Raw genomic sequence first — 15,897 nt, 5'->3', positions numbered from 1 at the left:
CTGGATGTTGGAATGACTCAAGAATGTTTTAAATGCTGGCCTTCTAGTGTCTCCTGTTTAGAATAGTCATCACCAGCTTCCTGAAGAATTAAAAGTTCTCAGCTCATTCTTTGACAGGTCATAACTTAGTACTTTAAAAAAAATTACTTCATTTGGATCAAACTTTAAAAGGTACATTGGATAGTTTAAAATGTTTTGGGTAAGTTATAGTCTTTGGAATGTTTATATATATATAATAAATGTGATCTCTCCTTGCTGCTGTCCAGGAATGCTACAGTCCTCACAGGACGTGGCCATAGTAGTCATGTACCTCCTGTTGGGTCATGATCTGGGAAAGGCATGAAAGTGAGAAAAGGGGTCATTTCTGTCTTATTCTGTAAGATGTTTAACCTTTTAAGAAGTCAGTTTTAACATACAAGCAAGCAGGGAAGGAAGTCCTCCGCCTTGGCATATGTAGCATACCTTACTTGCTGATGGGCTGAATGAAGTACCTGTGCCTTAAGTTTTAAAGACACTGCAGCTTTCTTTCTCTTCGTAGTATATTGTGTCACACAAGGGCTTTACTTCCATGGTCCTACGCTCTCAAATCTAGGAAGATACTTCTGTGCTTAGTTTGGATGTGAAATGCCCCCACATATTAGGTCCCTGCCTACTTCTGGGCACTCTGGCTGTGAGCAGCCCCTCCCCTGCTCCTCCTTGCTCCCTGGGCACTCTGGCTCTGAGCAGCCAGAAGGACTCTAGCTCAGTGACATGCACTCCACAAACTTTGCAGTGATCACTTGTAGACTCAGCAGATCTTATTCAGTTCATGTTCTGTTGTATATTTCTGAGGAGCTTGAGGATTTAAGACCATTATCTTCATAAAACAATGGTGTTACAAAGATGTACGTAGAGGACCTGATTAAAGGCGTTCCTTGCTTGTGTATGATACTGTTTCACACACCGCTTTTTGTCCTTTTAGGGGGGATGGACAGCTCTCATGTGGGCGTGCTACAAAGGCAGGACTGATGTTGTCCAGTTGCTTCTTTCTCAAGGTGCCAACCCAAGTGTCACTGGTTTGGTAAGCATTAACAAAAAGTAAATTTGTAATGTAAATGGCAAGTTTTCTTACAGAATGCTGCAGGCTTTTATATTTCATAGTGGGTAGAGATTTTTTAGATAATACTGGATATCATATAGAATGCCATTGTAAGACCCAATGAGAATTTTATACACTGTCTTTTCTTAGTTTTTCCAGTGAAAAAGCAAGTCTTTGAACTCAAATGTGAACCGTAATTGTGTAGCATTTCAAAAGGAAGTTGTGAATTCCTTTTTGTCTTACTGTGAGTGCATCCTTTCTCGGGGTTTTTTGAAAAAGCATTTACCAAGAAGCCATACCATTTTTCTATACATTCTACTTTTCTGTACATTTTATACATTTCTGTACATGCTTTTTACTTCTTATTCTGCTTATTAATCTTGCCTATTGGCTAATCACAATAAATATGTTAACTGCAAAAATAAATGTGTTGATAACGTGCTTATTTAAGGCTTAACACATCTTAGTTTTAATTATCTATTAGAGTATTTGTGTTTTTAAAATGGAGGATGGTCTCTAACTTGATTAAAAAAACATTACTTTGTGTTAATTCTGCTGGTATTTACTTAGTAAATTTGTGTTGCAAATGCCCGTCTAAAAGACTCTCTTCTTCCTCCATCCTCATGTGTACCTGTGTATCCCAGCAGTACAGTGTTTACCCAATCATTTGGGCAGCAGGCAGAGGCCATGCTGACATAGTACATCTTCTGCTGCAGAATGGGGCGAAGGTCAACTGCTCTGATAAGGTGAGTTACAGTCCGTGGTATAAGCCTCTCTGATGTATCTTCTTTTTGTGATCTAACCTTTTTATAGATGCACAACTTGTAGATGGGTCCTCTATTTGTGTTATAGAGTAAGTGTTCCCTTGATGTGTATTACATTAAATTCATTAAAAAGACAGGGATAATGAACTTAAGTCTTCATCGTTTGACGTTTTCTTTTATAACTCTTCTTTCTACTTTCAATCTTGCCTGTTTTGTTTGTGTGAAAATGATCTTAAAATTCAAGTTTGGTTCTCTTTCTCATGCTTAGAGTTCTAAAGCTGGTGGTGTGATGATTGGAAATAATGGTTGAAGTTACATTTGTGGTGTGGAAGAAAGGGTAATGATGGGCTCTAAGAGGGAAGGCTGCTGTGAAAATTGGTGTCTTAGTTAGGGTTTCTATTGCTGTGATGAAGCACCATGACCAAAGAGCAAGTTGGGGAGGAAAGGGTTTATTGGGCTTACACATCCACATTGTAGTCCATCATTGAGGGAAGTCAGGACATGATCTCTCACAGGACAGGAACCTGGAGGCAGGAGCTGATGTAGAGGCCATGAAGGGGTGCTGCTTACTGGCTTGCTCCCAATGGCTTGTTCAGTCTGCTTTCTTACAGAACTCAGGACCAGCAGCCTGTGGGTGTGTGGGGTGGCACCACCTACAATGGACTGGGCCCTCTCCATCAATCACTGAATGAGAAAATGCCCTCCAGCTGGACTTGTGGAGGCCCTTCCTCAGCAGAGGCTCCTTCTGCTGATGACTCTATAGCTTGGGTCGAGGTGACACACAAGACCACCAAGACAGTTGGTTAGGCAAGGAAAGCCTAAACTGTCAGGACTTGAACCAAGACCTAAGAGGAAGGGAGGAGCAGGAGGAGAGGATGTGATAGGAGAGGAAACAGTTGAGTAATGTCTTGATGAAAAAGAGAGAGATAGATCTGGCCCTTGGGAGGATCACTTGTCAAAGGCTTGCCTGGATTATGTGCTGAGACTGTGGGAAACATGTACATGAAAGGAATCTAGTTAGGGGGAAAGATCAGGATTTGAACTTGAAAAGGATAAGAGATTTATTGAGGTGGCTGAGCACTAACTGAAGAGCCATTGTGGAGTAGACAGGAAGCAAGTTGAGGAAGTTCCTACCAGATAGCAAGAGTCCTTTGTAAAGACATCATTGAGATTGTCTGCTCCTTAGGGTCAGCGTGAGCTGGCCGGTGTGATGGCGAAGAGAAAGAACAGACTTGGGAGCATATCCTCTTGCATCGCCTTCTCCCAGAAGGTAACAAATGCAGTGGGTGCTCAAGGATGAGAACTGACATCTGAGTCCTAGAAGTAAGGACGTCTTGATGAGTCTCTTATCCTTAAGGATGGCTAGGACATTGTGTTGTGGGGTTAGAGAAGGTGCTTCAGACAACATGTTACCTACAAGGCAGGAGACGGGGGACACTACAGATGTGGGAATGAAATTGGAGTGTTTATCCTGCATCCCTTACCCATCTCTCTCAGCCTGTTCTCCCCACACCCCTCCTTCTCTTGGTAGGCTTCTGTTGCCATCTGCTGTACTCACATCCTTGTTTGTCTGCCACAAAGACCCATCTATCAGCAGCTCTCAGGGACTCAGTTCCCAAGAGTGTGGTTGCAAGGGAACGACAATGGGTCATTCATAGAGAATAGCCACATAGAGCTGTTTAGATTTAATTTAAAATTAAGTTGCACTAGCCACATTTTACGCACTTACAGTCATACAGACTTGTGGTTTCTTAATGTATTGGCTGTGTGGAATAACAGTTTTTTAAGCACTATTGGACAGGCTGTCAGGGTTTATTGAATGTTTACAACCATGTTCAGGTTTTCACGTACATAAAGGGCACTTGAGATATTCACATCTCTTGATTGGATAGCAATGCTTTCATGTCTGTTAGTTTGTGGTGCTTTCTGATCATGTTCCATAAAAGGTGCTTCTGAACAGTTCTGGGCTGCAGTAGTCAAGGAGAAAAATTGATGTGGGGTTATGGTTAAGAGTGCAGATCTGAAAGCTTGGTGGTTCCATGGGTATTTTTCTACCTCTTTGTTTGTTGAGACAGGGTTTCTCAGTTTAAAAACCCTGGCTGTCCTGGAACTCCTCTGTAGACCAGTCTGGCTTTGAACTCAGAAATCCACCTGCCTCTGCCGCCCAAGTCCTGGGATTAAAGATGTGCGTCACTACCTCCCAGCTTTTCCTACCTCTTGATAACTTGGTTGCTTTGACCCCATTTGGGCCTCACTTTCACGTATGAAAATGTGATACTGTGAACAGGCTTACTCTGTGATAAAGACTTAAGTGCATTGACTATGTGAGGTTGTCTGAGCTGTGCTTGACACTTGATGCTAACTTTAGACTAGTAGACTTCACATAAAATATAGGAAGCAGTGAATGCCTATTAAAAATTAGGGACTGAATGACTATGGTGGAAGGATTATCTTGATTAGAAAAGTTAAATAAAGTTGATTAAAAGACATTTCATACAAAAATGACTAACGACTCAGGACAAAAGGATGAGGGACATAGATTCTTGTCTAGGACTGAAATTATGACTCATATAAATACTTGATTAAGAATACTGAAAATATAACTTCATTACCTGCTGCTTTCTTTTAGTATGTGTCTGAAAGTAATTTTTAATTCCTTGCCTTCCTTTAACAGTATGGAACAACCCCTTTGGTGTGGGCTGCCCGAAAGGGTCATTTGGAATGTGTGAAGCATTTGTTGGCCATGGGAGCTGATGTCGATCAAGAAGGAGCTGTAAGTATCTCTCCTCTCCTAGCTCTTCTAATAGAGGGAGTGTTTGCTTTAAGGGAATAATGTAAGCTAGTACAAGCCTAGAAAAAATTCCCTGGAGTTCTTAAATGATGTTTTTGTTTTTAGTGTTGAGATAGGACTTCACCATGTAGTCCAGGCTTTCCTGCCTTTGTTGCCAAGTTCTGGGATTTCTTAAGTGATATGAACTTTGGAAAGAAGTATGTTATGATAGAAAAACATAATACATATTTGCTTTTGAGGTCTGTTGATAATGTACATGAATTTTGGGAAACTAAAACCATGAAGAATAATTTTCAGTAATCTTATAAACTGAAAAATTCTTCAGGTCAAGTAGTTTTTCTTCCCCCCTCCTTTTTTTTTTTTTCCTTTTTTAATGTTAAAATTTTTTTTTGAGATAGTCTCATTATGTACTCTGACTGGCTGGAACTCAGAGAGAACTTCCTGCCTGTGCCTCACGAGCTAGTACAAAAGGCATGTGCCACTGTGCCAAGCTGGTTTTTAATTGTAATTACAGGGAAACATCATGCTCTATTAAAATGCTTTTTCTTAAAGTGACATTAGACTCTGTGGGATCTGTCCTGTAAGGTATTGTTCCTGTCTCATAAACAGGGTAAGGATGACAGACATGTAAACTGTTAAGGTTAAAAATTGGTTGAGTCAGTCAGTTATTAATTCTTTTTTGAGACTGAGTTTCTCTGTGTAGTTTTGGTACCTGTCCTGGATCTCGCTCTGTAGACCAGGCTGGCCTCGAACTCACAGAGATCTGCCTGGCTCTGCCTCCTGAGTGTTGGGATTAAAGGTGTACGTCATCACCGCCTGGCTATTAATTCATTATTGAGCACCAGCTGTGTACCTCATCAATGCCAAGAGTGTTAGAGAGCCATGAGGAGCCTGACAAATAGCTTTTTTAGCAGTTCTAAGAATGTTTCAGGAACTAATATTTGTGTGCTGCAAGCACTTTTAAAGTACCGAGGACTGCTACTTGTGTAATTAGCGTATTATGTGAGACAGCTCATGATGGAGTGTGAGAGGAGGTAACGTCAACTCTCGGGACACCTGCAGCCAAGTTAAACTTTGTAGCTCATGCTGCATTTCCTAGAGCAGTCGAATCTAGTATGTCCTCTCTTCCATGATGGCCTTCAAGGCACTGTTCATCGGGCTGGAGCCACAGCAGGTTCCCGGTCCACTGGCCTCTCTCCCGAGTTATCAAATAGATGAGCGGCTTGCTATTGTGATAATTTGATGCTGACCAATTCTGTTTTTTTTTTTTGGTTTTTTGAGACAGGGTTTCTCTGTGTAGCTTTGCGCCTTTCCTGGTACTCACTCTGTAGTCCAGGCTGGCCTCGAACTCACAGAGATCCGCCTGCCTCTGCCTCCCAAGTCCTGGGATTAAAGGCGTGCACCACCACTGCCCGGCTCAATTCTGTTTTAATATGTGAGGAAGGTGTCTGGTATTTTAAATGACTACTTAGAATATGTTAACAGGCTTTTTAGTACTGTTGAAGATCGCTTATTAAACTTTAATTGAGATATGCTCTAGCTCTTAATTCATTTGTAGTTTTTCCTAAACATTTTATTATAAAAAACTCTTAGTTTCAAGTCTGATCCGTTTTACTTTGGAGTATTTAAATTGAAAAGTGTTGAATTTTGAGTCCTTCTTTCAACTTGGTTACCTCTGTGAAAGGGTTTGTTTCCTGTGAGTGAGTCCATTATCACTGAAAGAACTGAACCTCAGGATAGTCGGATGACTCAACAGAAGCCATATGTCTTTGAAAACTGGAAACATGGGATGGCTCAGTGGCTCAGTGCTTGCTGCTGAGCCTGGTGACCTGAGTTCTGTCCTTGGGATCCAGGTGGTGCAAAGAGAAAATGAACTCCCATGACTTGACCTCCATGTATCCACGTATACATATGCCTACGCACATGCACAACAACAAAATGTAAAGAGCGATTTCTTTGAAACCTGAACACATGCCTCCTGCCACTTTTGGAATAGGTCTGGTTATTTATATTGGCATTTTGTCAGAAGTAACTTTTAAAAATTTAATACATTTGTGTATTTATTTATTGGAAGGGTGTTCAGAGGACAGCTTATGAGAATTGGTTCTCTCCTTCCACCACATGGGGTCTAAGGACCATTGAGGTCATAATAGTGGTAGAGCCCTTACCTAGCATGCTCAAGGCCCTGGATTATAGGCCAGCACCACCAACTGTTAAAATTTGATTTATAATTTTAAAACTATGTGTATGTGCCTGTGTTTGCCTGTGGATAATACACATGTGAGTTAGTGCCTGCAGAGGCCAGAAGAGGGCATCAGATTCCCTGGAGCTGGAGTGACAGGTGGTTGTGAGTCACCCAGTGTGGGTGCTGGGAATCAAGCTCTGGTCCTCTGGAAGAGCACCTCACCGGCCCCCCAACTGTTAACAGTTGAAAATAGTTTTCTGATTATGGTATATAGAATACGTGTTCTAGAACATCCTAACTTCTTTGTTTTTCTTTTAAGAATTCGATGACTGCACTCATTGTGGCAGTGAAAGGCGGCTACACAGAGTCAGTGAAAGAGATTTTGAAGAGGAATCCAAATGTAAACCTGACTGATAAGGACGGAAATACAGCTTTGATGATTGCATCCAAGGAGGGACATATAGAGATTGTACAGGACCTGCTGGACGCTGGGACGTACGTGAACATACCTGACAGGGTAGGACTGTCATCAAGAGTCTTCACATAGGACATGGGCTTGTTTTACGAGAACTTTTATTTCTACCTTTGAAACTAATAAATTAAATTTTCCAGTCTTGTTAAAGAATGTTCTCGTTTATTTTTGTCAAATAATTTTGTTGCTGTGACTGTCACACATATGGTTAATTTGTAACTCTCTTAGATGAATATCTTTGTAGGTGTTTTTCACAGCTGGTGTTATTCATTGTCCCAGGACTTAAATACTACCTTATACTTAAGTTTTTTTCTCTTGCCTGACTTCTTTCCTGAAGAACTCTCCACTTGAATGAATAGTTAGTAAGCTTTTAAAACTTGTGTTTAAATGAAATGGAAGTGGGGTTGTTTTTGTTTTTTAAATAACTCAAGCCGTTTTCCCTCTGTTTTCTGCATCTCAGCGAATGGTGTTACTACCCACTGCTGCTTTACCTTCCCTTTGCCTGCCCACGCAGTTCTGTTGACTCACAGAAAACTTACCCTCCCTTTTATTAAAACAAATCATAACAGACTCCTCTGTTGCCTCTGCTCTATGTCTGCATGCTGTTGAATGCATGCATGTTCCATACTCCTCTGTTACCTCTGCTTTATGTCCGCATGCTGTTGAATACATGTGCTCCTGTGTTGAAGCCATCCAAGGCTTTCTCTTGCACTTTGGATACATACTACATTTTTAGTTTACAGACCCTGTGTGCCACTGTCCTTACTTGAGTCCTTGTCCTCATTTGTGTCACACTCCCGCATTTAGGAGGGTGCAGTCTTGTTAAGTGCCTTCTCTTCCTTGGCCATGCTGCTCTGGTCCTGCTGTGGGGAAATGGGGAAGGGCCATGTGCACGTGCTGTGCTCTCACTCGAGAATGCTCCTGTTTGTCGTTACACCTCTGCTCACATCTACCTAGTCCCGAAGGTCATCTTAGCTATCCTGTCCAGAGGGGCTACCAGTTATTTTTGATCAGATATGCTATTCTATTTGTATAGTGTTTGTCTTGGTTTATGTATTTTATTGTATGCTGTCTTTCTTTGTTAGACTAAATTTCTGGGAGTTGGGGACTTTGCCTGTCTTGGTTCCAGTGCCTAGAATGGTGCCTGGCACACTGAAACAGGGATTCACTGGTTCTCACCCACACTGATGCTTACATTCGTAACTAGAACTGGTCTGCCTTGGGTTTGTTTAAGCTGTTAGCGGGCAGCAAATATCCTACACCACAGTGCTAAACATATACCCCTCAAGGAATAGTTGACTCGCAGCACACTGGGGCCCTCAGAACCAAAGCAGGCAGCAGCTCATGGGCTTACTTAACACAAAAGTCTACAACTGATCTACCGTTTAGCAATGAAATAATAAGATACTTGAGCCCATGGCAAAAATGAGCGTTTGAAGTAGTGGGAAGCCTTGATTCAAAATGGCTGCTGCTGGTTGTATGTCCTCTGAGGAAGTGTGCTGTGAGGTATTTAACTTGGTTCAGTTCTTGTACAGGAGGATGAAGTAGTTTGTATGCTCTTCCTGTGACTGCCCCCTGGCTGTGTCCACAGACACTGGCCTGGGAACCACAACAGCATGCTAGCTCTGCACTCCCCATTTAGAACCTGTTGCTCTATTGACGTGAAGTACTTGAAGGGGATTTATTATGTAACATCCAAACTGCCAGCCAGTGTCCTGTGATTCCAATTACATGTGTGACGGGAAATTGTCTTCAGAGACTAGATTCCATCTGAGTACTTTGTCTTTTGAAGTTTCCATCATGGGATTTCACGAGTCCTTATTCTAAGGACCAATGTCCTCTCTTTCTTACTCAGAGGGTTGCTAATATCAGATAGTGATTCTCTTTTTCAAAGAGGTTTGTAGAACAAATCTATTTTACTAATAAATGAGCAGCCTTAATTTCAGAACTATGTTTATTTGTTTACTAATGGACCTTGTGTTTGTCCTTGTAGAGTGGGGACACTGTACTGATTGGCGCTGTTAGAGGTGGTCACATTGAGATTGTTCGAGCACTCCTCCAAAAATACGCTGATATAGACATCAGAGGGCAGGTATGTGCGCTCAGACTGCGGGGACCGTGAACGCATGTGTCAAGTGTCAGGATGTCTCTCCTCCTACTTTCTGTGGAAATAATGTATGTCCTAAGGCATTGGATGTGTGGTACAGTTGTTTTTATGTTTATTGACACTAAAGTTCCCGAATTAATGTCCGCTTAAATTCAGATACAAGTAAAAAAAGTTCCACACCAGTCTAGGCTGTGTAGTGAAAACCTGCCTCAGAAAATAAAACAAGAGGCTGGGGTGGTTTACTGGTTAGGGTGCTTGCTGCTCTCAGAGGGCACTGGGGTTCACTTCCTGCACCCATGCCGCGTGGCTCACAATTTGCCTTTACTCTGGCTCCAAGGGATCTGACACCCTCTTCTGGTCTCTGAGCTTTCCACACAGAAAATCAGCCTGTCGCTGACGGTGGGATGAAAGAGAGATGGGATAAAAGAGAAGTGTGCTGGAGATGTGTGGGTGGCACACTAAGAGCTGGGCAGCTCGTGCACATTGGTTAGGCTGGGAACTGTCTAGGGACATATTGACATAGGGAACGTGGTGTGGCAGCTACAGGCAGATTTTCACTAATGGATGGTCCTAGATCACCTGTTTCAGGCCACTGGTTACTCTGTCAGCCTTGTGCACCTACTTTTAATCTGTGTTAATTGACGTTCTCTAGCTCTGCTTTCCAGATCTGTGCGAATCAAAGGAGCCAGATAGGTTGCTGAAGGATCTATTCGAGACAGTATAGGGTACCAGTGGTCTAGGTTAAGAAAGCTACAAATAATAACACCTGTGTTTGTAAGGAATCCATTCCTACTGACTGTCTTCAGAAGATTTGGACAGATATATTGTCTGGAGTTGTAGATGGAATTACCTGGGTCAGCATGTTTAATAATGGCTTATCCAAAATAGCAGAGTTCAGGTTTTGGTGACTTCTAACCTGTTTTATATTCCTCAAGTCTGATTGCATTACACAAGTGTATTTTAGGGCTGTGAATGTGGCACGGGGATCTAGTGCCTGCTTAGAATGTGTGGCCCTGGGTGCCACCTCCACAGCACGAAGACAAAACAAGCACAACTTATCAGCTCTGTGGCTTGCTACTTTTTACTTACGTAATGCTAAGTCTCCCTAGGAGCCTTTCATAAGGAATGTCTCAAAAGTAAATCCTAGAAATCATGTAGATCGATAATACTTCCCACCTCTTTACATTCATAAAGGACAGGTTTTAATACTGCTTCTTACGGGACTTCCTTTCATTATACAGGACAATAAGACTGCCTTGTATTGGGCTGTGGAAAAGGGAAACGCAACCATGGTGAGGGACATTCTGCAGTGCAGTCCTGATACGGAAATATGCACAAAGGTACAGACAGCATTGTGTTCTGTCAGCGGAGGGATGATGCCCTGTGTCTCAGTACAGTCAGCGAGTCATGAGCCGTGAGGAGGTGGCTGCCCCGGGCCCTTGACACTCTGTTTGGAACGGGGAACACATTGGCTTTAAACAGCCTTTGTGTGCTCTGCTTGGCTCCCACATCAGCCCCTTTAACTTCACTCACATCTTGGGAAACTGTACAAGACTGTGGTGGTCATAATTAGCTGTGTGTGCGAGTGTTCTATGGCAGAAATATATTTGTAATTCTGATAGAAAGGTGAAGATGCCTTAGTAATGGAGCTAGTTCCATACAGATCATTGGCTGGGAAGGGAAAAGCACCTCCTTGTCAGTTTGTAAATTATGTTTTCTTCAGAATATGTGAGTGCAGAATGACCAAAGCAGAGGAAAGCCCTGTTCTTTAAACCTTGTCTGTGTCTACAGGATGGCGAGACGCCACTGATAAAGGCCACCAAGATGAGAAATATCGAGGTGGTGGAGCTGCTGCTGGATAAGGGAGCTAAGGTGTCTGCTGCGGACAAGGTAGGACGTCTGTGCAGAGATGGCGGTGTGCTGGCCTTTCATCATGTGTGATGACATCACTAGCTGGGGCTGCACACAGGGTGTTTTGAGTCTGTCCCAACATCATGTGGAGTGAGCAGGCTTAGTGTGTTACTGTTCTCCTTCTGTCCTGGACCACCACATGAGGAGGACATCTCAGGGGTAGCTTACGCCAAGTCCACAGAGAATACCGAGGGGCTGAGGAGGGCGCGTTCTCCAAGTAGACTATAGACTGGCGTGGATGGTCCAGTTCCCAGCACCACAGAGGGCAGCTCACAGCTGCCTGTATGTCCAACTCTAGGAGATCTGATGCCTTCTTCCTGTTTCCCTGAGGACACAGATTCACATGCACATATCCACACACAGACACATAAATAAAGTGAAAAAAAATTCAATTAGGAAGGACATAAGTTAAAAAAGACTTTTGAAATTGAAACTTGTGCTGGATGCGGTGGCGCATGCCATTAATCCCAGCGCTTGGCAGGCAGAGGCAGGGCGATCTCTGTGAGTGTGAGGCCAGTCTGACCCACAGAGAGAATTTATAGGCCAGCCAGGGCTAACAAAGCAAGAAAACTTGTTGTGTTACCTGTTTGTGGACAACTCACTGTAATTCCCTTCTTCCCTCCTGTGCCACCGACCCAGCCAACGCTGAGTCTCCACTTTGGGGTGAGAAACACAGTGAAGATCCCCATGTAGAAGCATCATGGGATCCGTTGTTCATAAGTGGCTGTTTTGTGTGTGAATGAGTTTCCTGAGGATTCTGTCGAGAATCTGTGTGTGTGTCACTGTGGGAGACAGTCAGCACATCCTTGCTGACAGATGCTCACAGTAAGGGATCAGTTGTTCACTGAACACATTGCGCTGGGAATTGATGTTCTCTCCCTCTTGTGCTCTAAGAGTTCTTCTGTGTGACTCTGGAGGCAGAGAGTCCAGGGCCTTTGCACATGCCAAGTGAAGTACTAGCCCACTGATCTGGGGTGCTGTCTCTTTGGTATTTGAAGTGACGCCTATGTGAGTTTTGATACACTATTTTACAAAAACACACTGAAATGAAGATGGTTAGCCTGGCTATTGTTCTCTGTTTAGTTTTAGCATAGTTGTGGGGTTGCTTATGTTTTCCTGAGGTTTTGTGTGCTGAGGAGATTTTGCCCTCTTACAGGTTTGAGAATGTGGAATGGAGTTGGGTGGTTCGGATGTGTTGAGTTTGACGGCTGATAGACAGACAGACAGACCAGCAGCCATTGGGAAATGTGGGGTGAAAAGCTGACAAGACCCCCAAGTTTCTTCCTTTTACGTCATCAGCTGTATAAACTGCTTAATGTAGAGCCATTTCTCAGAACCATGTTGTCTTCTGTTTGTGTGTCTCCAAAGCCTTCACATCTGCTCAGTGCAGCGGTTATTCACCACAGGCACACTCTAGAGAGGGCGTGAGACAGAAGGACAGCTGGGGTGAGGTCCTTCCCTCGGAGCCGTGGGAAAGACACACGGGCCTCCTTCATGGATGGTCTCAGCGGTCAGGGTAGATGAGAGCTGGGATTTAATCTCTGAGTTTGACCTCATTGGCTGTCTTTGGCAGACTGGAGAGGTCCTTCACAGGAAGGAGTTTTTGTTAGTGTGGGATGTGAAGACCCCTGCGATTGCGGAGTCTTGTAGGAGAGACAGTTGACAGTAGGGAGTGAAGGGTGAAGAGACTTGGAGATACTGGAGTGGACGAGGACAGATGTGACATGATGAAGAATGTGGTCATGGGATTTAAGGATTCCATGATGGCAGATGCTTGGCAAAGGTGACAAGGACTGATGGGATTGGTCACGATGGATGGGAACTGGCATGGAAGCTGGTGGGAGACAGCCACGAACTAGAGCATGAACCAGTTGAGGAAGGCGGTTGACGTCCTTGGACAGTGACTGTTGTGATGGAAAGAGGGGTGTGGAGGAATGGGTCCTGGCTCAGGAGGCATGCATGGCAAAGGTTGCTGCTCTAAAGTGAGCTGCTGATACAGAAGCTGTGCTCTAGAAGCCCGGAAGGGAATATTTCTGAGAAGCACTTGCAGAGAGCTAGGGAAAGAAACTGAAGAACACAGAGATCCAAATCCGTATTATATTTGCACCATTTATGAAAACCGTAAACTCCAGGCTGTCTGCTTTGAAGAGGCGTGAAAAGTGTTGCTCAGAGCGGGCCTGAGGAGGAGCGAGTTCAGCCTGTGCTGCTTCTCTACAGAAAGGGGACACTCCCCTGCACGTTGCCATCCGGGGGAGGAGCCGGAGACTGGCGGAACTTCTTCTACGGAACCCCAAAGATGGGCGGCTGCTTTACAGGCCCAACAAAGCCGGCGAGACTCCCTACAACATCGACTGCAGCCACCAGAAGAGCATTTTGACACAGATATTTGGAGCCAGTGAGTGATGGGCTTTGTCCTCGACTGAGCCTGTGCAAGCACAATTGTGTGTGTGTCTGTGTGTGTCTGTGTGTGTGTGTGTATATGTGTGTACTGGTGTGTCTGTGTGCATGTGTGTATATGTGTATATCCGTGTGTCTGTGTGCATGTGTGTATATGTGTGTATCCGTGTATCTGTGTGCATGTGTGTATATGTGTGTATCCGTGTGTCTGTGTGCATGTGTGTATATGTGTGTATCCGTGTGTCTGTGTGCGTGTGTATATGTGTGTATCTGTGTGTCTGTGTGCGTTTGTGTTTTGCTGGAGGTTGAACCCAGGGCCTGTCAATCCTAGAGAAAAGCTTTACCTCTGAGCAACTGAGCACTCCTTTTAGAGTTTGTAATGAATTTCTAGTAAAAACATATGGAAAGAAAATGGTCCAACATACCTGGCCCAAAAAAGAATTTTAAAGTTTTTATTAGATTTGTTTATTTTTATTTTATCTGTGAGTGTTTTGCCTACATGTATGTATGTGTCTCCCTAGTCCCCCACCCACTAAATTGAAAAAAAAAAAAACCTGTTTCTGGGCTGGTGAGGCATCTCCAAGGGTAAAGGCTCCTGCTCCTCTAGCCTGGTAACTGAGCCTGATTCCCAGGTGGGAGAACAGAACTGATCCGCTGAGCTGTCCTCTGACCAACCTACATATGTGTGGCCCTCTCCCATGGCCATACTAACAAATTAAACATTTCCTAGCTCTTCTTACACTTTTAAAAAGATTTTCTAAAATTTATCTATGTGTATGTTTCTGTGTCTATGAATGTATGCCGTGTGTGTGTGTGTGTGTGTGTGTGTGTGTGTGTGTGTGTGTGTGTGTAAACCAAAAGAGGATGTTGGATCCCCTAGAACTAGAATTATAGGCCACTTTGGGCTGCTTGGTGTGGATGCTGGGAACCAAACTTATGTCATCAGAAAGAGCAGGAAACTCCTGACTCCTCTACAGCTCCCCTCACATCTTCATGGTTTTTCTTTTTAAAAATAACCCCACGGGTGGTGTTTATTTGTTTGAATTTCCTTAATTTAGGAAGAATTGGTATCTGAGTCATTAAATCTTTCTGTCAAGAATTATTCTGTCTTTGATTGTCTATTCTTCATTAACACTTTTTAATATACGTACTATTTTTTAAAAATATGTCTGGAGTTGAAATGTCTCTTGAGCTTTTCTCCCAAGGCTCCTGCATGCCAGCAAGTGCTCTACTGCAGAGCTGGGTCCCCAGCCCTGGAGTATGTAATAAGTGATAGAGAAGAAAGCTGTACTTCAGGATGATGTATGTTATCATCAAGTAATAGATAGAATAGAAATATTATGTTCCTCAAAATACAGTATTTGTGTAAGAAATTCTGAAGCTGCTTATACATAGACTTAAATGTTCACGATAAGGTCCCCTCCCCTTCACCCCGCCCCAATAAAGTAGGTTAGAACTGGTGTCCTTCGTAAGTGATACCACTGTTTAAGTATGTGCTGTGCTCCTAATTACAGGACACTTGTCTCCTACGGAAACCGACGGTGACATGCTCGGTTATGATTTGTACAGCAGCGCCCTGGCAGATATTCTCAGTGAACCCACCATGCAGCCACCCATTTGTGTGGGCTTGTATGCACAGTGGGGAAGTGGGAAGTCTTTCCTACTCAAGAAACTAGAAGGTAAGGAAACGCTTTTATGATATCCTCGCAGACAGCCTTTTCTGTGCAGTAAAAGCTCTGAGGGCAGTTGCCCTGTCCCAGCATCTGCTGGGTGGTTGGCATTTCACTGCCTCCAGTCCGTCCTCCTATGGGTTTTCTTCTAAAACAGGTCCAGTGTGGCCAGCATCCAGCACACCCCTCGGCAGTGCTTGGGAAGTGAAGGGGGTTCTTCACACACTTGTCAGTTTGCAGGCCTTCCATGAGCTCTGTGTGCAGTCAGGACCGAGTGCCCTTGCTAGTAATCTGTTAGAAGCCTCATTCCTAGTCCTAACACATGTCCCTTTGGCTCTTCAAGGACAGGCTTCAGTGTGTAATGAACATGACCTCAAATTCTGTAGAAAGAATGACTGTGGTTCTTGTGATACTTTATGTACTTTGGAGAACTGCAGCAGGAGGTTGAGGGGGTCTGAGAGGAGTGGAGGAGATGTGTAGTTTGGAGATGGAGTACTGTTTCTGTTTTTGCATATGGGAACA

At 43.6% G+C, this 15,897-nt stretch overlaps 1 protein-coding gene across 13 annotated transcripts in view; it reads left to right on the top strand.

Moving 5' to 3' along the window:
* Window positions 1-15,897, top strand: part of Kidins220 (kinase D interacting substrate 220) — an 87,967-nt gene that overhangs the window by 14,408 nt on the left and 57,662 nt on the right. For 9 of the 13 annotated variants that reach the window (XR_008220102.1, XR_008220101.1, XM_052745795.1 and 6 more), the window contains exons 5-13: window positions 962-1,060; window positions 1,723-1,824; window positions 4,517-4,615; window positions 7,138-7,335; window positions 9,284-9,382; window positions 10,639-10,737; window positions 11,189-11,287; window positions 13,526-13,703; window positions 15,220-15,384. Coding sequence is in view for 11 of the 13 variants with exons in the window: in XM_052745795.1 (XP_052601755.1) it covers window positions 962-1,060; window positions 1,723-1,824; window positions 4,517-4,615; window positions 7,138-7,335; window positions 9,284-9,382; window positions 10,639-10,737; window positions 11,189-11,287; window positions 13,526-13,703; window positions 15,220-15,384 (1,138 nt within the window). In the remaining 2 variants the exon portion in view is untranslated. The remainder of the gene's footprint in view (window positions 1-961; window positions 1,061-1,722; window positions 1,825-4,516; window positions 4,616-7,137; window positions 7,336-9,283; window positions 9,383-10,638; window positions 10,738-11,188; window positions 11,288-13,525; window positions 13,704-15,219; window positions 15,385-15,897) is intronic. The other 4 variants (XM_052745793.1, XM_052745790.1, XM_052745787.1 and 1 more) reach the window with 1 other exon arrangement.

The sequence above is a fragment of the Peromyscus californicus genome, unplaced genomic scaffold (assembly GCF_007827085.1).
Source record: "Peromyscus californicus insignis strain IS unplaced genomic scaffold, ASM782708v3 Scaffold_1__1_contigs__length_55948999, whole genome shotgun sequence".
Taxonomy (NCBI): domain Eukaryota; kingdom Metazoa; phylum Chordata; class Mammalia; order Rodentia; family Cricetidae; genus Peromyscus; species Peromyscus californicus.
The sequence above is the reverse complement of the archived record's forward strand: the minus strand, read 5'-3'. Positions and strand labels throughout refer to the sequence as shown.